Source organism: Drosophila obscura, unplaced genomic scaffold (assembly GCF_018151105.1).
Source record: "Drosophila obscura isolate BZ-5 IFL unplaced genomic scaffold, ASM1815110v1 contig_192, whole genome shotgun sequence".
Classification (NCBI taxonomy): Eukaryota; Metazoa; Arthropoda; class Insecta; order Diptera; family Drosophilidae; genus Drosophila; species Drosophila obscura.
This window is the reverse complement of record NW_024542781.1, coordinates 87229-109972: the sequence shown is the minus strand read 5'-3', so window position 1 is coordinate 109972 and position 22744 is coordinate 87229. Positions and strand designations below refer to the sequence as shown.

The 22744-nt window shown below is 46.7% G+C and overlaps 3 protein-coding genes across 6 annotated transcripts in view; 2 read left to right on the top strand and 1 right to left on the bottom strand.

Annotated features, from left to right (window-relative positions):
• The window catches only part of LOC111076162, a 68734-nt gene extending 51661 nt beyond the window's left edge, over window positions 1-17073 (top strand). Inside the window, exons 11-18 of one of the 3 annotated variants that reach the window (XR_005967850.1) lie at window positions 2317-2565; window positions 2925-3050; window positions 3175-5397; window positions 7292-7426; window positions 13552-13710; window positions 13776-14038; window positions 14140-16650; window positions 16704-17073. Coding sequence is in view for 1 of the 3 variants with exons in the window: in XM_022369835.2 (XP_022225527.2) it covers window positions 2317-2565; window positions 2925-3050; window positions 3175-5397; window positions 7292-7426; window positions 13552-13710; window positions 13776-14038; window positions 14140-14793 (3809 nt within the window). In the remaining 2 variants the exon portion in view is untranslated. Of the gene's footprint in view, window positions 1-2316; window positions 2566-2924; window positions 3051-3174; window positions 5398-7291; window positions 7427-13551; window positions 13711-13775; window positions 14039-14139 lie in introns of all 3 variants that reach the window. The other 2 variants (XR_005967851.1, XM_022369835.2) reach the window with 2 other exon arrangements.
• Window positions 17074-17495: 422 nt separating this feature from the next.
• LOC111080938 (GTP-binding protein 2) lies at window positions 17496-21150 on the top strand. Of its 2 annotated transcripts, none has more exons than XM_022376811.2 (4): window positions 17496-17738; window positions 18967-19641; window positions 19706-20574; window positions 20640-21150. In XM_022376811.2, the coding sequence occupies exons 2-4, from the start codon at window positions 18972-18974 to the stop codon at window positions 20910-20912; spliced, it is 1812 nt and encodes a 603-aa protein (XP_022232503.1). In that variant the 5' UTR covers window positions 17496-17738; window positions 18967-18971; the 3' UTR covers window positions 20913-21150. The 2 variants fall into 2 exon arrangements, with proteins under 2 accessions (XP_022232503.1, XP_022232502.1); XM_022376810.2 differs by lacking the exon at window positions 17496-17738 and adding an exon at window positions 18308-18629.
• Window positions 21151-21194: 44 nt separating this feature from the next.
• On the bottom strand, window positions 21195-22633 carry LOC111080939 (evolutionarily conserved signaling intermediate in Toll pathway, mitochondrial). Its single transcript, XM_022376812.2, has 2 exons — window positions 21292-22633; window positions 21195-21215 (listed from the first exon to the last, which is right to left on the bottom strand). The coding sequence occupies exons 1-2, from the start codon at window positions 22543-22545 to the stop codon at window positions 21210-21212; spliced, it is 1260 nt and encodes a 419-aa protein (XP_022232504.2). The 5' UTR covers window positions 22546-22633; the 3' UTR covers window positions 21195-21209.
• Window positions 22634-22744: the final 111 nt, after the last annotated feature.

Below are 22744 nucleotides of genomic sequence, written 5' to 3'. Positions count from 1 at the left end.
CCGTGCCATTATCGTTACCGTTTCCAGTTATCCGTTACCCGAATACCCGATGAATACCCGTAACCCTTTTTGATAATTACGATAATTGAAAGTAAATACAAGTACAATGCATAAGGATACACCACACCGACTGCTGTGCAAATACTACGTGGGCTATTTACACGAGCATCGCGTATACGCCACGTAAACATTTACATACCCAACGGGTGGATGGGTGTGGAGGGGAGTGGAGTGGGCTGTGGTGGGGTATAGGGATTGATGGTTGATTGGATATGGATGAGATAGAGAAGGGTACTCTGGGGGCTGGTAGTTGGGTGATAGGTATGTAGAGCCTGCCTTGAAGGTGGTGGGAGGTTCCACCGACCATTATTGTGGGGTATGATTGAGATAAATTGATTTATGGTAGCCAGCAGTTGGCTGATATCTTGGCAGAAATTAATCAGCAAACGTTAAAATTGACATTCTGCGATTGTGAAATTGACGCTGACATAAAAAATTTATGAGCGCAAACAAACGGACAAACATAAACTTGGTGAGTTTTCCGATTCCCACAACCACGGAGATTTCACAGAGTGCTCTAGCCAGCACTTCACTGCAGAGCAGAGCAGAGCCAACTTTAAGTGCTCATAAAATCAGGCAATCAACTGCAGCTTCATCCTTTCTTATGTTTATAATAATCCGAAAGTGCGCACTTATGCCCCAGAACGATGAATCTACCAATTTGCATGCATCGAAAATTCAGCCAATTGATGGCTTAAACTTGAGCTGATAATATTCGTGAAATTAAATCTGGTTATGCCATTCCGAGTTTGACGAATGAACGGTAGCTAGATAAATGTGAGGACGCTTCGCGCGTAGAAAGTGCACCTAAAAGAATCATGACAAAGTACGATCCAACCCCCAATCTCAGTAAATAGGCCTGTAGAAAAAACACTGATGATATAAAAACAGGGGGGAAAAAAAGAGCTACATCTCAGCGTTAGGCTCAAATATCCACTCCAGTTTTCACTCGCTTTTTATTGCAAAAATTCAAAAAGATGAACTCGATTAATTCCAAAAGACCCATAAAACCCATAAACACACACCACAACGCAGCTCCTGAGGAAAAACTTTACCAATGGAAAAAAATTTATTTCATATAAAAATAATAATTATTTATTAATTAATTTTATATATTTTCTTTTTCTTTTTTACTCTTTTTTTAATGGGGCTCCAAGACATTATAAGTTAAATCGTAATTTTTACTCATGAAACTATTTTCAATGGAGTGCAAGTGGAACTATTTTTAGGAAATTGTTTATGGAACTAAATTCAATTGGAAAACCATTAAGAATGTCCTCGAAAAGCTTAACGCTTAAAAGCTGAAGCTCCTTTCGCTCCAGCGTAATTAACTTGTTAGCAAGATTCCAAGAAAACCTCTGACTGCTGATCAAAGACTTCGACCTAGTTTGTGCCCCACTCCCCTTGCGGGGGCGTACAAATATTTGTATACAAACTCGTTACACGATTTTCCGCTTACGCATATGACACGCACTAACTTTTCGAATAATTTTTAATAAAAAGCAACAAAAAGTGTTGCGGCTCTGGTAATAAATGCCTCCAGGTGCTTAGAGTGGTTCTTGTTGTTGTTGTTGCATTGTCTTCTGTTGTGTGTTTGGGGGGGTTGTTTATGGCAGCATTCCATTGCCGCAGGGGCACGAGACAAGAGGCGCGGTATGCGGGCACAACGCACACTTGGCGCAGGTTTCAAAAGTTTCACGCAAAAGTTGTTTGTGCGTGTGTGTGCGTGTGTGGAACAAAGAGTGGGCGAGATTAGATGAGGAAGAGCGAGAAATGCTGGCATGCCGCGTGTATGACATAAAATTTCAAGTTCAATCGTTTGTAACCAAAAACGCAAAATGAGTTTACTTTGAATAAATCATAAGTCAAATGCGGGGTGGGGGCTCTTCGAGCTATGAGGAAAACTTTTGCACCAGTGCCATGTCAGTCTGAGAGAGAGAGAGAGAGACTAAGCAGGGCATATTTTTGCAGGAATTTCAATCTTAAAGCTTTCAGTTGGCCAACCCCCACACCTGCGCCTGGACACGACGGCAGATGTTTAGTTTAAATTGAAAATCTGAGCTGTCAATTTGCCATGGCCATGGCCCACACCTCTCGACTGTCAGCACAATGTTTGCAATATAAATACTCGATATAGAAAGCGGACAATCGGACGAGTGCAGCTGCTCATTACTTTGCATTTCGTTCGCTTAGACATTGCCTTTGCCTTTTCCCCTGCCCTGAATAAATTCGATCTCTCAATTGTGTCTCCAACAGATGCGCCCGTCTGCAGCAGCAGCAGCATCAGCGTGATTGGTGCCTCGCTGGAAGAGGCCGTGCCCATACCCTGCCGCGTCAACTCGGATCCGCCCGAAATCGATTTCGAGTGGACATTCTCGAGCAGCGGAGAGCACTTCGAGGTGCCGTCTGGACATTATGCCACCATACAGGACCCCACCATGACCACCACCAGCGATGTGAGGCGCACCATTGTGGAGGCCAACGAGACGCACTTCGAGAGCTATGGTAGGTGTCTAGTTCGACAATAGTTTTTTGCCTATGCATATGCATTAGGTGGAGAGTCCTGGCCGAGGCGATTCATTTGCATGTGCTTGCGCTTGAGCAGGCATTAGAAATTAACATTTCGCAGAGTCTGGGCCAGAGGTGAGACTGTCGAACAATGACTGTGGATGCGATGCACACAAACTGATACATGTTACCATGGTATAGTTGTAAATTGGATTATCTGCTGCTGGCCCAGTTGGCTTGACTGAGCTGCTTAAGCAAGCAGAACTTATTTCATTTAACTTTGGCCCAAAAAAAAGGGGCAGCACTTAAACTTGGAATACCGATACTGAATATTCGCACCTGTTTCTTTCGCACAGTGGAGACCGTCAGCGAACTGATCTACACGCCCAAGGGTGAGCGGGACTACGGGACACTGGCCTGCTACGGCCGTAATGCCATTGGCAAGCAATCGGATCCGTGCCTGTTTCAGGTGGTGCCGGCAGGTGAGTCTCAGCTTTCTCTTACTCGTATTCTTATGCTAAAAATGTGTGCTGCTATTGGCAGTTTGTATGCAATATGAGTTTGTAATCCAATCCCATATGGTTTTCTTTCGTTCGATGAACACAGCCAAGCCGGGGGCATTACGGAACTGTACGCTGCGTCCGTATGTGGTGACCTCCGCATCGCTGAATTCATCGAATCAGACGACAATGCATGCCAATCAAATGTTGCAAACACAATACGGCAGACACGAGTCGAATTATCCGCATATGGAGTACGTACGTGAGCGCCATAACAACAACGGCAAGAATGCCACTGGCCACCGGAACAATGCCGCCAATAAAAATATGAAGGGCAAAACAAATGCTAGCCACATGAAATCTAATAATAAGCAGACACAGCCACAGCCCCAGGCAGCGGGATATGTCCTCAGTCAACAGCAATTGCAGCGCCTCAAAAAGCGAACGTCATTTACACCGTCCCAGACATTGGCAGCCATCGAAAGGCAGCGCCAGAGGAAGCAGCAACAGCAGCAGCAACAGCAACAGCAGCAGCATCAGCATCAGCCAGAAGAGAGCAGTGGAAAGTCGTCCAAGGCACTGGCCACCGATAAACAGGCTGATGGATTGCCGGCCAAGTCACCAAAGCAGCGCACGCGACGAGCCAGCCAAAGCCAACAGAGCCAACAGAGACAACAGAGACAACTGAATTCAGGCACCAAGCTCGGTCTTGGGGCATCAATAACAAGCCAGAAGCCGAGTGAGGCAGCAAAATCAAATTTATCAATGTCACATGTAGAGCGGACTGGAGTAGCTGCTGCAAGCGAGGGGGCAGGCGGCGGCGGCAACAATGGCAAACTGCCAGCAAAGTATTTTAATAAGCGACAGAAAAACATGCACGAACAGAAGAAGAAAGAGCTGAAGCTGAAGCTGGAGCTGGAGATGGAGCTGCAACAAAGACAGCAAAGGCGGGGGGCAAACGTAAACGTAAACGAGCACAACAGCAATATAATCCATCATTATGCAACTCCAAAGCGAAGAAAACGGCAGGCAGCAAATGACATCTTAGCAACGGTGGCAGCAGCAGCAGCATCATCATCTTTATCTTCGCTGGCAGCTACAACAAATTCAGCTGCGACAAGGGCCACAGCAGCCGCCGTGGAAACTGAGAAGGATGCCACTGGCAGCAGCATCAGCATCAGCAGCATGAGCAGCAGCATCAGTAGCAGCAGTGGCGGCGTCGAGGAGATGCCCACAATGAGACGGGCACGCAAATCTTTGGCCATCATTGGCAGTAGTAATGTCAGCAGCAGGGTGAACAAACAGCAGCAACAGTCGCTGCCGCCAAATGCACCGCAAATAAGCAACAAGCCGGCAGCAGCAATTAGCGGAAGCAATGTAAAGGAAACAGCAGCATCAGCAGCATCAGCAGCAGCAGCAACAGGAGTCCGGGCAGAAGTCAAAGACAAGCCAGCATCTAATGATCTTGCCAAGACAGAGGACAATGCAGCGGAGGATGAGACTAATGATGATGATGATGACGACGACGACGACGAGGCAGACACAGACGCCGAGGCTGAAGCTGAAGCTGAGGCAGAGGAAGATGCAGAGCCGGAGAATGATGACGATGCAGACCTGGATGAAGATGCTGCTGAGTTGCAAACAGATGCCGAGTATATGGCCGACGAGCCGAGCGATTTGGGCGAGTACGAGACGGTCGAAGAGGGTTCTTCCGTCCAGCATCAGCATCAGCATGTGGATATGTTGTCACTGGAGCAGCAGCTGGACCTGGAGTCGCTCGAAGAAAATGTCGATGCTGAGGATAATGAGGGTGACGATGGTGATGTCGATGTCGACGATATGTACAACGTTAGCGATGATGACTTTGTGGCCAGTGTGGCCCTCGCCACCTCCGACACAACGACCACAGCGAGAAGCGTAACAGCAGTGCCGCCCCGGACCACCAGACAGCCAGCCGAGACCACGCCACCCACCTCCGCCGAGTGGCAGCAGCCGCATTTTGACTACTCACGCATGGAGTACAGCTTTAGCAACGGCGTAGTCACCCAGAGCCTGCTGGGCGGAGCAGGCGGTGTACGTGGAGCTGGAGGTGGAGGTGGAGTTGGAGCAGCCACAGCCCACGACAGCCAGTCCGGCGGGGGCACCATCAATTTTGATAATTACGACAACATCATCTACTCCACCATGGAGCTGGAGTGCATGCCCGGCTATGATGGCGGACTGCAGCAGCAGTTCTTCCTGGAGGCCTACGACTCCAAGACCAAGAAGCTGCGACTGAACATGAGCAGCACGTACGTGGATGTGCCAGTGTTTCGGATCGATCTGACAGGTGAGTGATTGGCTAAGCACAATCTGATTGCACACAAGTCTCAGTCGGTCCCAGTCAGGCATCAATCATCCGTAGATACATACTTAGAGCGCTTTTAAAGGATTAAACTTGAACTTTCCGCAACATTTTCTCGGTTGAGTGGACCATCCTGCCTCCTACCTCAAGGATGGCCGCCAGTCGTGTTATTTACACAAAATGTGTTTAAATAGTCCGTTTCCTAGGCAACTCAATTGCTCGGACTTTAATGGTTTTAGGTGGGGGTAGGAAATCCAATATTTCCACAGACTTGCGCAGCCCCAAGCATTGTTTTATTACACGATGCTTATGCATTATTATATTTAAATGAGGTTGGCTTAGAAATCTCGAGGTCCTGCCACTGGTGTTAGCGCTACAATATTTACAGTGCTCCGTCGAAAGCCGCAAACTAAAGACTTGACTTTCATGCGGCCAGATCCAGGAGCGGCGGCAACAGGGAAAAACAAAAACAAATCAAAGTAACAAACTGAGCAAAAAGTTGAGCTGGCAAAATTGCGCGTTGGCCTCAAGACAAGAAAAGGAAGAGAAACGAAAGACTAGCATGAGGACGGGGAGAGAAGGAGAGTTGTACGTGGGGCATGATGTAGATGGAAAGCCAAGCCAGCAGCCATAGAGCAGTACGCAGATTAATTAGTTGAGGCTGCCAGGACCCCATCCCCAGCCCCAGACCCAGCCGCCCACACCCCGACCCGACCATTGCGGGCACATGCTGCTGCCTGTTTTGTTGTAATGAATTTCAGCTAGTCAGCAAAACTTTTATGCCAATGGCGTTTTGAGGTGGGGAATTGGAGGATGGTGCTGTTAGCTGGCAGTGGGAGTGGGAGCCCCAGGGTGCCACAGGCACGTCAACGCCAAGGGCAACGCCAACGGCAATGGCAACGGCAGGGGCGACCAGGCCAGGCCAGGCCAGGGGGGACAGCAGAAAGTGGCCAACACTCGAATCGTGGAGCTGTTGAAAAAGCAAGATTTATATGAGAGTTAACAGCGAAACGAGAATTATAATATTACATTTGATTGTGTGGCAAAAACCGAACCGAAAATGAGGCGAGTTAATGAGCCACATTTTGGATTATTAAAGTTGGCAACTTGGCAACGCGTGAGCCAGAACAGAACAGAACAGATCTGATCCCTGCTCCCGGTGCTGCAGTGGCATCTTTTTTGTAAGCTCTATCGATGACTCCAGCAAGCAGCGCCCCATCCCAGCGATGGCTGGTGGAGGAGGGGTGTGCATCCAGCGATATTTGCAAAGTCAAACGAAGCGTAAAGTCACGATTAGTTAGACAGGCGTGTTAACGATGCTGTCAGAGGGATTCACGGGGTAAGCCGTTGGCTGGCCTGTGCCTGCCCCTGCCCCTGTCCCTGCCCGTGCCCGTCACCCTGCCCGTGCCGAGTGTTTTTGTTCTTGCGGTTTGCCAATGTATGCGTATTAGTCCTGCCACGCCCCAGTCCCTGAACCACCATACCATAGCGCACTTGTAGTTGCCATTTTAATGAGCTGCTATCGGTGCAGGGCGAGAGGGAGAGAGAGAGGGGCACAAACAAAACTTTTGATGCGCGCATTAAGAAAAACCAGAAAATAGAAAAACAGCAAAACGGGAAACGGGAAAAACTAAAGAAGAAGGAGAAAATGAAGAAGAAGAAAAAGAAGGCACACGGGAAAAAGTTGTTCAGTTTATGCGCGCTGCTCTCGTGGCCGAAGTTTTGCACCGCGACGTGCTAATTAAATGCCTGTTTGCCTAATGAAGTTTGCACTGCACTACAAGTTTTAAATTAATGATCGGGTCAGGTCATCTCTGCCTCTGCCGCTGCCTCTACCTCTGACTCATCAACTCATTCTCTGATTCTTTTGCATCCACAGATCTGATGCCCATGGACTATTTTCCCGATGCCCATCCGGCCTTGCATTTGGTTGTCTACAGCGTCAATCAGAAGGGTCGCTCCGAGCCGATTGTCCTCGAGAATGTGCCCATCAATGAGGCGGACAAGCGTTCAGGTAGGTGTTTGGATGAGCGAAAACAAAAAAAAAGCAAGGCGAAGTGGGGTGGGGAAAAACTGCAAAGTTTTCCCCAAGGGGTGGTAACTGGGTTAGGTATGCAAGACGCGGCAAACTTCTCCTGAAGCAGGAGCAGGATAGAAACGACGGGGTGGGTGGGAGAGAGAGGCTGAACATTCATTGCTTTTTAAGCACCATTTCACCTTTAAAAAGTCATTCAAGTATTTGCATATTCCGCTTAACCGTTTTAGTTTCTTTCTTTCATTCATTCCATTGTTGTCTTGTGGTTGTTGCTGCTGCTGTTGTAAGTACAATTGCTCTTTTATTTAACGAGTTTTGTTTACGTTGAAGCGACGGCGGGTGGCACTGCAACACTACTTTACTCAACAAACAATCTCCCAGTGCCACCTCCAGTCCCAGTCTCAGTCTCATCTCCCTCTTCACTTCCGAGCTGTCCCAAGTAGTGACACAAAGATTTCTTATTCATGCTTTGTTATTCAACTTTGACGCTAATTTTCTTTAAAAGTTTTTTTCCGCTCCTTGCAACAATTGAGGTAAAAAGTGTGAAAGTGCGTGCATGTTTACTGTGTGTGTGTGTGCGTGCGTGTGTTTCCAAGGTAGGTCAGGTATTTGAAAAGCTCGTTTTACACGCACTTTCGACTGAAGCAATCTTGAGCAAAAAAGAAAAAGGCAACGCATTTTATACACTTAAAAATCGATTCAAATGTTGATCAAATATATCTAAGATACATAACTAAAGAAAAACATGAAAATACGGCTTATTAAGTTGGGTTGGGTTTTATTTATTGAAGAGGATCAGACAACTACCTGCTAATATAAACTATTATTAAAATTAAAGGAAAGAGGGGACATAAGAAATAATTAAAAATTAGAGGATTGTAGGTACAGGTTTATCTTACTGGCTATAATTTTGAGGGATAATTCGGGGGATAGGGTATATTATTATAAAATAAATTAACTTTCCTATGGGTTCAGCGAAGCGCACATTTTATCGCTTTAATAACTAAATTAAAAGTAAGAAATTTATAGATTTCGAAGGCAAATTATATTCTACAATTTCTTTTAATCTACATTTTATAAGTATTTTAGTGATGAAGAATTAAAATATTAATTCGAGAAAATCTTCTGATACAGTGTTGGAGCTGTCAAGGTTCATGTCAGCCTCATTAAGCGCACTTAATCAAGATAAAATATTTACAAACATTCCATTTATACAATATTTGCATATAAATTCTATGATTTCCATTACTATTGACCTCATCTTTCATCTTGGGTCTTGGGCATCCACTACGTTCCCTTGTGCTCTCGTCCCCTCGTTCTCTCGTTCTGTAGTGGCATTTATAATTGTATTCTCAAGTGCTATGTCATCTGATATTATGGTTAAATTGCATTTGTTGTCTCTAATTCAATCATGAGAAAATTATGCACAATGATTGTAGAAGCCAGCATTCGGGCCGGGCCAGGCTGGGGCCGGGCCCTTCATTGAATCAACAATTCCAATGGCAACACCACCTTGCCAACAACATCATCATCATTAAGTATCATCTTTGGCATCATCGTCACCGACATCGACATCGGGGCCGCACTGAGTTATGTATTACTTACGTTCTAATACTGTCCGCACTTGGTCAGCCAATAATGTTTATCTGCACAATTGCATATTTGTACGGTCCGGTTACCAATCACCATGAACAACAAATCCACTCAATCATCTCCTTAATGCGCTCCAGACACCCACGACCAACTGCCCAGCTGTCCAACAGACGAAAGCTCCATGGTGAGGGTGAGGATGAGGGTTCCGGTAGAAGGTCATTATTTGGGGAGTGCTGTGTGTGTGGGATGGATAGATTGAATGCTGGGCTGGGCTGGGCAGCTTAGCCGAGCGTGCATATTATATCACAGTTCGGTTACAGTTCGCCCACAGAATCGGTGGTTCGGCTGGGTGAGCGACCTAATTTTTGAAGCATGCAACACATATGTATGGATAAGTGGAGATGCAATCCACCTACGTCAAGTGTCAATATTTGCACCTCGGCAAATTTAAAAGCTTCTCTTTCGACGGCAGCAAAGGGGCAATGGCGTTGGCAAGGCAAACCGAGTCAGGGCTCGGTGCTGGTAGAATCATTTTACAATGGCAACACTTGATGCCACATTAATGTAAATATAATCAATTTCATGTTTTAGCCAAAAAAAAAAGAAAAAAAGAAGGAATAAGAGAAAGGCAAAACCCCAACAGAGAAAAGAGATATCTTGTTATGCTAAACTGACACACAGAGATTCCCCAGGAGTTACATTATTCCAACCATCCACACACCCACACATTCATACACATAAGACCCACACTGTGGTCGCTACTGGGGCGTCAAGGTAACAACGTATCAGAGGTAGACGACAGCAGCAGCAGCCAAAGCAGCAAAAGCAGCCAAAGCAGCGGAAGGCAAGCAGACACTGAGACCAAGCTACAGCTCCCAGCTCCCAGCTCGAGCGCACAAAATATAAACGATTACTGTACGACAAGAAAAAATACATTAAACATGTCTTATCTGAATACAATATCCCAAAAGACAACGGTGCAGAAAGTAAAGTAAAATGAAATAAAATTATATGTTACGGCGGATCGAAGTGGTGGGCCGGCTCGGGCTGTTGGCTGTTGGCTCTTGGCTGGCTTGGCTGTCTGGAACGGAAATGTGACCGCCATTGCAATAGATGACAGGCTCCCAGTCTCCCCTTTCGCCCGTTCTCCGTGTCTGCCTCGTGTGATACGTAGAACCAGACTCCACACAATGTATCGCATCCACAACGCTTTCTTTATTTATGCTTACTTTGTGTAAACGCATTCCCGACCAGAAGCCCACATGAGCACGACTGGGCGGGAGGTGGGAGTGAGGTGGGAGTGGGGTAACAATGTGAGTGGCGGTGTAACGCTGCCTTACACTGCCTTGTATTCCCAATACATTTTAACCAATCCACTTTTTCATCATCTCATCGAATCATTTATATCACAAACGGGAGCATTAAATCGAATTAAGCTTATGAGAAGACACAGCAGGAAGGAGAATAGCCAGGGTTTTCTTTGCTCTGTTCTTGTTCTTGTTCTGGAATGGGATGGGATGGGATGGCCTCGTTCTGCACTCATCCAAATAAAACTCATGCAAACAATTGGCTTATGAGCGGCACGCAAGACCAGGCTCGTCCCTTCTCCGGTGGTTATGCGGTGAGCACAGTACAGTATAGTAGTAGTACTGGAGAGCACAGGTTTGCTGGATGGCTCTCGGGTTGGTTGGTTGGTTGGTTGGTTGGTTGGCTGACTCCCTGGCTGGCTGGCTGACTGGCAGCTTATCTGCTTAAGTTGGGGGGGGGAGCATGTGCATAGTCTAGAGTCTCCGGCTACCGGCACCTGCTGCCTGCCACCTGGCACCTGGCACCCCATTCCACGTCGTTTTATTGGTAAATATTTGCACAAGTGTGAAAATTTCATTACGCCGCTGTGCTTATATTTAAATTAAATTTATTTTTCTTTTGGCATCTCATCTTATGTGCCGTCGCCTGGCATCCGCATCCACACTGGCAACGGCAACGGCATCGGCATCAGTTTCAGTTTCAAGTGTCCTCTTCCTGGGTGCCGAATATATATTTTATTTGGCAAGCGATTGCTCGATTCGGTTTTATATTCCTTTATGCTCTTTGTTGGGTTTGCTGATGCGATTGGGGATTTGTCGTACGATGGCTGAGAGCAGGCCGGGAGCATGGAGCCGGGTTAATGCTGGAATGAGGATGGGAAATAGCTGCAAAGGTGTCTTTCTTAGGAAGAAATTCTGCATATTCACTCATAAGTGAAATAGTACATACATATGTACGTATGTATGTATTGTATTTTACCGCAGTGGGTGTAGTGTATCAATGAATATTCATTCGATGCAAAAGCATATCATGATGAATTTAAAATGAATTATTATGTCCACATTGGCATGACATTGAACAAACCAAATAAACTTCGAATTTAATTTAAATCATTCCCGCACCAATCTGCGCATCGATTCATAAATCACTTAAGCGCTCAATGAGCATAAAAATTAAATAAATATTCACTATTTATCTGTTTGAAGGAGCACTAGCGAATGTGTGTGTGACCAAGAAAATCCCACATTATTCCCTAATATTCCACTATTTAGTTAATGTCCAAGCACGAGTATTTCAATACAGTAAGGGTAAACAGGAGTCGAATGATTGATGTCCGTCCTAAATCACCAATCGTCCATTCGTTCGCTCCTCATTCGTTGCTTGCAAATTCCATCATTTACGGCGCTGTTTAAATCTAATTAAAATTAAAAAACATTATACGTCAGCTTGTTATTAGCTTTTTCCTTCCCGCTGGGGCTTTTAATCCAAATACAGTGCGTCACAAAATGCTACAACCTCAAGTGGAAAAATCCGATAAAGAATAACTGCCCTGTCAGAATTGTCAAACAATTGCCTTGAATCTACCATTTAAATTAATTTTATTTTATTATTAATTAACATATCATAATTTATTGCACATTCAATCATTCATCGCTGACATATCCACTCTTACACTAACGAAACGCACTGTACGAATGATCAAATATATACATACATATTTATATTTTTCTTTTCAAAAGTCATGTGCCAGCAATTACAACACATGTACAAATCGGACCTAAACGAGAGCTTTTGTGTGTGTGTCTGTATTTCAGAGAATGTGAAATTAGGAGTGTGTGTGTGTGTGTGAGTTCGCTTAGACGCAGCCATGCATAAATGAGCAATTTCGCCAGCGGCGCTGTTTCGTCAACATTTGATACAGCGGCTAAAGAATATTTATTGATTTGCAACTTTGGCGTTTTGGCGTTTTGGCGCTTTGGCTGGCAAGACCCACCAGGTTTATAAATTAGCAACAGTCGAGAGTTGTGCAGTGCCCGTGCAGAGCCCTCACAGAGGCCTCTCTTACATGCTACATTTGGTAGCATGTCGCTCCGTTCCGTTCCGGTATTATGCTGTCTCCTGGTCGATGTTTGCTTATTGAAATTCTGTGTGGCATATCCGCAGGCGCGCATGATTTGTTGAATGCCAAATATAGCCAGCCAGCCAGCCAGCCAGCCAGCCAGAGACGCCGCATCGCGTCGCATCGTTTAGGCAGCGTACGTATACGCAATGTTTGCGGCCTTGTAATGCATATTCAATTACGATTTCCCCGAAATGCCCCAAAACTCAGCACTCAAACGGATTTTAATTGAAATGCTTAGCACCCATGTTAAAGCATTTTCAAATACAAAAAGAAAACGAATCAAAAAAAAATAACTAAGGGAGCAACCAGTGAACGGCCACCACTTGACATGCGTTGTGCGTTTTATGTGCGCCAAATCGGGTGGGAGAGGGGGCCTGCCCGGATGAATGCTGGCTCGGCTGAAAAAGAGCTGGGCGAGCACCATTCAAGTGGCCGCTGCATCCAGTTTATTCGAATCTCAACGAGCAAAGGCTATTTATCGGGGGTCCCGTCCCTCACTTAATATTGCTGGCCAAAAGAAATGGATTAGGTGGAAAAGTGCTCTCATCATCAAATATTTTCAATAGCTACATATTTATTGTACATATGTATGTCTGTATGTCATATATCTGTATGTACTTTTTGTCTCTCTCGTACTCTTGCGTTTTATTTATTAATAATAGTTCGTACATTTATAGCCTTAAAGGTCTTATAGCCTTTGTGATGTGTGTGTATGATATCTGTCTTTTATTTGTGTTAAAATATTTATACTGGAACCAATGTATTGTTATTGGGACTGAAATAGTATCCTTCCAAGCAATACTTGTTACTGTTAATGGTCAAGAAAATAAGTCAAGGGCTGGCACGGAATTTGTTTCTTTTTTTTGCTCGAACTTTAGCTGTTTCCCTCAGTTTCCATCAGTTTCCATCTTTTCTTGTTGCTGTACACGACTACATGACTGTTCATAATCGACGCTTTATTGGTTTTTTGTCGCCTGAGGACTAGCGGCTCCTTTTATTTTGTTTACATGGACATGGGGCAGAGTTTCAGCTTACAAAGTACTGCAGTTCGCCCACTTATTCATCCACATTTGCATTGCAGACGGACGCATGGGCCTGTCAATCTTACCCCTGGCTGCTCTGCTCGCCGGCACCCTCTTCACGGTGGGCATAGCCGTGCTCTCTGTGGTGGTCATTGCTGTGCGTAGGCGACGCGGCCCGGGAGCACGGAACATGTGCGACGACAAGGATAAGCATTTGGGTAAGTCAACGGAGTGCAGCTCGTAGATGGTCAGGGGGCTAATGCGCGTTCTCCTTTTCGGGCAGGCATGGATGTGACAGTGACGGCGCCTCTGGAAACAGGTGCTGGTCATCAGCGGCTCGTTGTGGCTTACACTTTGAAGCAGGGCATTGAAAAGCAGCCGGACATACTGAGTGCGCAAAAAAGCGCAACTGGCAGTGACACATCGTCGCCGCTGGGAAATCGGCCGAGTGGTTTATTTATGGGCGGCGGCAGTGGAGGTGGTGCCGGCGGCGCATCAGCCGCTCCCAGCTCTGGCAATGCTGCTAGCCATAAAGCGACGGATTATGTAAGTGCGAAGACCAACATACATACACACATACATATATGTACATATATATGTATGCCGGAGAGGCGTTGCAACCTGACTCTGCCATTTGTTTATTGCAGGATGTGAGTGCGCCGCACCTGAGCAGCCCGCCCTCCCAGTCGAGCACCCTCCGGCTGGAGAGCGACACTGCGGCGGTCGTTGCCAAGGGCTATCATCAGACATCATCGGTGGCTGGGACGGGGACAGCTCCCCCGCTCCTATACGATGCCATGCCCACGCTCAGTCGCTACGAGCAGCTGGGCCTCAACATGGGAAGCTATGCTGTCGGCGGGGGTGGGGGTGGGGGCAGCAACAGCACGCTCAGCTCGGCCAGCAGCACCGTTAACGCGGCCAGCAATGCGCTGGCCAACGGTGCGGCTGGAGGCAGCCACTACGCCCATCACTTGCACCATACGCTGCCCCACAGCATGGGCCAGCCCACAGCGGGCAGCCTGCAGCGGGGGGGCCATGATCCGACACTCACCCTGGCCGACTATCTGACCACCAGCAGTCTGATAGACTACAATTTGAGCAAAGCAGCAGCCGCTGGATCGCCGATGTCCACCACCACCCTGCCCACCCACATGACGCTGCCCAAGGGCCTGGGCCTCGGCTCGGTGATGGCCGGCACAAGCCTGTCGCCGTCACAGCTCAACACCATCACGCACAAGTCCAGTGCCGGACGCAATCACATCATCACGGACACCTTGCCCGGCCCCGAAAGCTGCGTCTAAGCGCGGTTAATGTTCGGGCAAGGACAAGGGTATAAATGTGGATGTATGGAAGTGGAAGTGGGTGTGGGGCAAGCACTTGAATTCCTGGCATCAAACAAAAGACTGGCGCACAAACAAACACTAACCGAATCAGAAGCCGACTCAAAGTAAGACAATGATAGCGAACTACGATCCTTGGGAACGGATGCGAGAGCTATTCGGCGGCGTCGCTTAGCAGTTAATTCATAGACCTAAACGCAACCCCTTAGATAAAGTACGAATATCCATTTGTATTTGTATTTGTATTTATATGTAATGCGTGTTTGCGTGTGTTTGTAAGTGTCTCTGTTCGTTTGTAAATGTTTAAACTAAGTAAATGTATTCGTAGTTATTTATAGTTGTATACATACATGCCTATATTTAACGTTCTCTGTACAACAGAGCCCTGCTGCAGTCACGAAGCGATTTCATCCTCACATTGTGAAAGGTGAAACGAAAATCTTCCAAACTTGGACGCCAGCTGAGAGCAGTGCTTAATTGGACAGTAATCTCGTCTATAGTTGAAATGCTACGTATCGAAAATCGTTGTTAAATCTGTTTGTCCTGGCTGCAAAACCAACATACATACATACTTACATACATACATATATGTATTCTCAACATACATATCCCCCCCTCTTCCTGCCTAACCGAGAGCCTATGCCACACTGAAATGGGAGAAAACCAAACCGCAACTATTTGAACTTGCCCACATCCCCCCCACACCCCCACACCACCCCACGATTGCACAAGATCAAAGCCAAGTGTATCGAAAACAGACTTGCGACCGCCCCATCCCCAAAGCCAAAAACGGGCAAAAGTTATATTGGACACGTCTTGCGCCATTGCGTGCCCAGTGCTGGCCATTATTTAACTTTTAAACACGCGCCAAAAACAGCAGCCGATTTGAATTTAATGGGTATGGTTGAAATGTGAGTGGGCAGTCCTGTCCTGCCCTGTCCTGTCCAGTCCCTGCTAATAGCAGCCATGGCAGCCAACAAGTGAGCAATAAAGAAAAGTTTAGAAAAATATGCGATAGCCAACCCACACCAACCCCGCCTCTAGCTCCATCCCCGACCCTTAATAAGCTCACGAGCGATTGAATGGGGGTATAGAGCACAATAAAAGCGGCCGCGGCAGGCGACAAGAACCCATAGCACAGAGCACAGAGAGCTGGGCACGGATTTGTGCGCACGATAGCGCAAAATGATGACAATAAATGGAAAAGTTTTTAATAAGCTAATAAAATGATTTATGCGGGTCGAGAAATAAAAGCGCAGAGCTCAGCTGATTCCTAGAGAGCCAACCAACGCCAGAGCCAGCGGGTGATGACAGTTTGGCTGAGCTGAGCCACGGTTTTTGGTCAGACACTTCATTGATTGTTGGTCGTATTGGGAGTGCGCTTACCAGCCCTCAGCCTGAGACCTGAGACCACAACGAATACATAGGTTACATGTGTAAATATAATTTATGGACAGAGGCTAGACCCGGGGGGCAGGCAGTTCAAATAGTTGTTAGCCATAACACACACTCTTTCGATTATTGTAATGTTGCATACCCGTCTGGATCCGTCGGGCCCATTGGATTGGCAATTGTTATCAAGGCATTAGCATATCAGAAGTACATACATATTAAAGCAGCCACGAAAACGGTAAACTATATCATAGACAAGGGCTAAAAACGACTTATAAGTGTTCAAAAGTTTGTCATATCATTTTCGGTTATTTTCGATATACGTTTTCGACTTTCTAACGAAAAAAAAAAAAAAAACAAAACAAAAATGGTTATGGAAAAACAAGCAAAGAATAAGCAAAAATCTTCAATGAATTATAGCAATTAGTAAGATCAATGTAATGTCATAATGTTTAAATGTAAAAGTTGTAGCATTCCAGGTAACTCTCTGAGTTAGAGTAAATAGAGAAAATCGTAAGCTTCCTTCAAGTTTATAGGAAAACTTCCCCCGATATCGAGTCCATAAGCGAAGCGAGTAGTTGAATCTTTTAAAAGACCGAACCTGTAGAGCCACGCCTTTACATACACACACACAACACAAAACACACACACACCCACACAGCTAACGTGTAATCTTGTGCTATAAGTATTTTATGAGCCTCAAGGAGAGCATTCGTTGTACATACAATACATATGCATAGATAACCCCCACATATATACATACATACATATACACATCATTGTAACTATCTACATATGTAAAAATGCTTAAAATATTTGTGATAAAGTAATAATGTTAATGATAAGAAATAAAACGTAAACATATTATTAAACGGAATTTTATTTGGATTTATCCGGCTTTCGGGAGCCCCTGAATATACGCACGAAAAGAAAAATCCAATAATTCATTTCATTGCCCTCGATTCAAATTTGAAAAACTGGGCAAATTTAAAATGCTGACTGACAGAAGCTACTTGCCATGAGGCGGTCCCGAGGCACCCATTTATCGCACAAAACTACCGATACTTGCTTGCACCCAACCCTATGCATCGATAAGTAGAATGAAAAGTCGCGGGTATATATGAATCAACGTGAAACAACAGAAAAATAGATTCGATCTTCCCTGAACTTTGATGTTTATATCACAAAAGAAAAACAATTAATATATTCGCCACTCCAAAAAAAAAAAATCAATTGAAAATCTATTATTAAACAACATACATATCGATATATCAATGTAATATATCAACAAGTGTAAACAAATACACAACATCTAAATTATTGAGTAATTTTTATTTAGTAATTAACAATGAAATAAGTGCATTTAAGTGACCAAAAGATGCCAGGATAGTGCCCGCCCAGACCCGAACTCTTCTCACGCAATTCTCGGAACCTGGCCTTATTCAACGTAGCGTAGCGTCATATTGCATCAGAAATCGCTGGCCTTCCTGGGCCTATTACAACAATTGTGAAATGTAAGTGCATCAGCCGTGCATTGACCTCATTTTCATACAATATGATAAAATTTGGTCACAAAAAAGTGTAGCAAGCATATGTACATACATATGTATGCAACGATAGAAATAAGCGTACGTATGCAATTCGTTATTGTTGACACGTACAACAGTAATTCCACAAACCAAAAAAATCAAAAGCTTTTCGAGTTTCCATCATCAATTTCAAGATATAGCGCCATCGCTGTTTGGCGTCGTTTGCCTATCAGCAGCTGATCCGATCAAAACAAAACCAGAAACCAGAAAGATGCCAAAAGCAAACAAAAATATGTGGAACGTCGCACCGACTTGTATATGCGCTTCCTAAGAAAAAGTGTTCAACATGCTTGATATTCTAAACTAATACACGGGAGTTAAACAAGTACAATAATCTGTTCATAGATTTTTACATAAATTAAGAACTAAACCGAACGGAGCAAGTTAATCACATGCTCAGCTCGTGTAGGGTATCGCTAGAGCTTTGGGAACTTTTGTATTTGGGTGAATGTACACATGCATGTACATTCGTGCGAGTACGTGTCTGTATACGAGTTCTAAGAGTGTGGTCGTAGCACAAAGCAGAGCAAGTTATAAACAAAATCGAAAGGCAGACAAACACAAAAAGCACAAGTTGGCAGCAGAGCAGAGCAGAGGCAGAACTAGAGCCAGAAGCAGAAGCAGAAGAGATACAGAAAGAGATATAGACAAATAACAGATTGGACCTGGGTGAAGGCAACGGCGCAGCCAAAATCGATAATTTGTGTCAGCAAGCAGAGGTCCGCGCGCAAATAGGACCAACTTTTAGTTTATAATTATTTGTACAAGTGAACGTTGAGAGAGCCACAATATAATCGCTTTAATTTGATTTCTCAGGTAAGCAGTTGGTGACTCCTTCGCGTAACACTCGCATCCCATGTCATTCCAACCCTCCCCTCCCGATTGTGTGTATCTGTCCAATGTCGTGGGGAAAACATAAACAAGAGTTTCAAGGTCGCTGCAAGTCAAAGAGGAAAACGAAGAAGAACAGATATGATATGTATATACAAGAGCCCATGCATATGCATACGCTTATGTACACTTCTCTCTCTGTGTGTGCGTGTGTGTGTGTGTGTTTCAATGTCGCAATTGGCCAAATTATTATACTCTTGTTCTATCGAGAATTGTTCTTTGTTTCTATCAGCTAACAATAAATCTGATAATATTTATATAGCAACAATGGAGTCCTTCCTGAGCCTCTTCGATCCCAATCAGGACGACGGCTTCGACGAGGAGCCCGAAATAAATGGAAACTCCAGCGGCGGGGGCAGCAGCAGCAGCGACTACGAGATGGATGCCAATGCCAATGAGTGCAGCCCGTACAGCGCCACCGCCACCCCCACGGCCACCGGCAAGTTGATCTTTGATTTCGAACAGGGCATACTGCCGCCGGAGCCCCAGCTGGGCAATGTGGAGTACAAGCTGAAGCTGGTGAGTCCTTCAAAGCAGCGCTTCGAGCATCTCGTCACACAGATGAAGTGGCGTCTGCGCGAGGGCAACGGCGAGGCCATCTACGAGATTGGTGTGTCCGATGCGGGCTATCTGCAGGGCCTCAGCGAGAAGGACATGAATGCCTCGCTGATGACACTGAGGCATATGGCCCATCACCTGGGTGCGAGCACGTCAGTGCTGCGACGCAAGACGATTGCCTCCCGCAGGGCCGTGGCCGAGGTGCTGGTGCGCAAGATTCCCGACGATCAGCACAACATCGAGGTGCGGGTGGCGGTTCTGGGCGGAGCCGACGCTGGCAAGTCCACGCTTCTGGGCGTACTCACGCAGGACGAACTGGACAATGGACACGGTCGGGCACGCCTCAACATGTTCCGACACATGCACGAGATCCAGTCGGGTAAGGATAATGGGGATAATGGACGCCTGGTGCCGCTTACTAACTCCTCCTCGCCCACCTGCAGGTCGCACATCCTGCATCTCCCACGAGACGCTGGGCTTCGATGCGCTGGGGAATGTGGTCAACTACAAGTACAATGAGATGATGACGGCCGAGGAGATCAGCGACCGCTCCAGCAAGCTTGTCACCTTCATGGACCTGGCGGGCCATCGACGCTACATGCGCACCACGGTCCAAGCGCTGAGCGGCTATTCGCCGCATTACGCCATGCTGGTGGTGTCGGCGGGCAGCGGTTGCAACGAGACCACCGAGGAGCACTTGGCCATTGTGCGTGCCCTGGACATGCCGTTCTTCATACTGGTCACCAAAACAGACATTACGTCGCCGGACGCCACAGTACTGGAGCTGCGCACACTTCTCACGAACATTGGGTGCCGCAAGGTGCCATTTGTGGTCACCAATACGGACGAGGCCATTTCCGCCGGCTCGAATCAGGTGTCGGAGAACATTGTGCCCATATTTTGTGTCTCGAATGTTACGGGAACGGGCCTCAATCTGGTCACCAAGTTTCTCTATGTGCTCTCGCCGGGCATAAGCAATGCCGAGAAGGATCGCCTCGAGCAGGAGTCGTGTGAATTTCAGGTTGATGAAATATTCCGGGTCACGGACGTTGGTCCCGTGGTGGGTGGTCTCCTGGTCCAAGGCGTGCTCACCGAGAATATGCCATTGAAAATTGGACCTCTGCCGAATGGAAGCTTCCATCCCGTCAGCGTCAACACCATCCATCGCAATAAGGCGCCATGTTGTGTGGTTCGCGCTGGCCAGAGCGCATCGCTCTCGTTTACCCTGGACCAGGAGCTGCCGAATCTGCGCAGCGGCATGGTACTGCTGGGCGACAGTCCGGACGAGCCATACGGCACGTTCTTCTTTCAGGTAAGCCTTCGACATTCGGCTTCAACATTTTTACTTATAAACGCTTATCATCGATTCCGCTGCAGGCCAAGGTATCTGTTCTGTTCCATGCCACGGCCATCTATGTGGGCTTCCAGACCACCGTGCACATTGGCAGCATTCGCCAGACCGCCGTCATACGGGGCATAATGGGCGAAGAGAAGCTGGGAACCAACGATTGCGCCTCCGTGATGTTCGAGTTTGTCGGCCATCCGGAGTACGTGCGTCCCGGCATGCGCATCCTATTCCGCGAGGGCACCAGCAAGGGCATTGGCGTTGTCACGCAGGTATTCCCCGTCAACAAAACTGGCACAAAGTGAAACCTACCGGCAGGGGATAGTCGCCGGATGGATGGATATTGATATTATGATATAATGATATATTTGACATATTTCTAACTCAGATGAAATGTAAATACTTAATTAGAGGTTAGAGAGATTCGAGAAATCCGAATCGTAGGCAGATCAGATCTTCTTTACATTTAGTTTCGAGTTCTGTGATTTTTCGTTTAAGCTCGGATCAGTATATACTCGCATATGTACCAGCAGCAACAGCAACAGACAGGCTTCACAATTAGAAATTGTGTAATCTTATGGTTAATTTCCTTTACTTAAACCTTAAACCTAAAAACAACCCAAGAAATTAAAGACAACGAAAACCAGTTGCTCAACAATGAATTTATTCAATAAATTAACTTACGCTCGGCTCCTCCTTCTTACGGCTACGACTACGGCTATCACTGCTGGTCGCTGGAACACTGGATGGTCCCTCTATCTCTTCCGCCTTGGCGGGCACTGTCGATGTGAACCTGAAAAGAACGGGTACCTCGCCTATGGAGGGATTGCCATGTGCCTCCAGCAGACGTATCCACGAGAGTAGCGAGTCCTTGGTGGAGGTGCCAGTGGCGCAGATGGCGAAAATCGTGCCATCGTCCTGCTGGTGAACCGAACGCAGCTTACCCAGCTGATTGTGGCGTCTCGGTGGGGGGCGACCGAAGAAAGGCACCTCAATGTGCGACACATCGTCATCGTCCAGCTGCCGCTCGTCCAACTGGGCCAGGAACTCGGTGTCGGCATCAGCGCGCAGGGTGAAGTAGTTTATCCGGCGATTCCGTATCCATATGTGGAAGGGGCCCTCAATGTAGAGCGCCTTCTGTCGTGAGTGCTCGCGCAACAGCTTTGACTGCTCTGGGCTCATGCCGCTCACGATCCACGTCTCGTCCACTGCATCCTTCAGCTGTTTGGTGTCGAATACGTTGATCTGCGACCGCAGATCGACAGTGCACATCCGCTCGACGGCCAGCTTGGCGATTTCCAGCGTATCGTCGGGCACTGGGTCGGGCAGGGGCCAGGGGGAGAGGTTCTTGAACTTGGGCATCCAGTACATCATCCGCCAGTACTTGCGCAGGGGGTGGCCCTTGCTACCGAAAACATTCAGCAGCATGGCCTCCATTTCGTAATCGGGCATGACGCCCAAATCCTCCATCTGCTCCAACAGGTCGATGATGCACTGCTGCTGCTTGGGATAGTGCATGAACTCGGCCTGGAACAGGTTCGTCGGTATGAACTTTCCCTTGGGCATCACATTGATCAGCGCCTTGTAAACCTCCAGGTCGTTCTCCACGCCAAACTCGGGCATGTGCTTCAGGGCAGCGTAGATGAACTCGACATGGTTGCGCCTATGCACATCGCGCTCCTGGAAGATCTCCACCATTGTGAGGTACGTGTCCTTCGTCTTGTCCTGTGCCGCTGCAAACGCATTCCGCACAGCGGGCAGGCTCTTGGACCCGCCTGTGCCGGCACGTTTTGCATTTGGATTCTGTTTTTCGGAGTCCCGATTCGCCTCGTCAGCTGAAAAGGCTCTGTGGAGGACGACAGGCACACGCTGTCCGGCAAACAGCGACTGGCGGCCAGTGCTGTGCACCCGCAGGAGGCACTGGGCTCGTCGCAGCATTTCTTATTTATAAAATTAAAATTTTAACTTTGGTAAATACGATTACAAAACATTGCAGATCAGGTAGGGATGGTCGCTGGTCGATATATACTATCTGCAAAATCATCGATGAAATAATATAAAAATTTCCATCGCAAATTCTGTAATTAATTTAAATTTAATAATTAATATTTTTAATAATTAATTTTCTAGACTTCGA

Bases quoted from the DNA above. Each gene is read 5' to 3' on its own strand.
- LOC111080938 (XM_022376811.2), top strand. From the start codon at position 18,972: ATGGAGTCCTTCCTGAGCCTCTTCGATCCCAATCAGGACGACGGCTTC. The intron at 19,642-19,705 runs GTAAGGATAATG...GCCCACCTGCAG, and splicing joins CATGCACGAGATCCAGTCGG to GTCGCACATCCTGCATCTCC. The intron at 20,575-20,639 runs GTAAGCCTTCGA...ATTCCGCTGCAG, and splicing joins ACGGCACGTTCTTCTTTCAG to GCCAAGGTATCTGTTCTGTT.
- LOC111080939 (XM_022376812.2), bottom strand. From the start codon at position 22,545: ATGCTGCGACGAGCCCAGTGCCTCCTGCGGGTGCACAGCACTGGCCGC.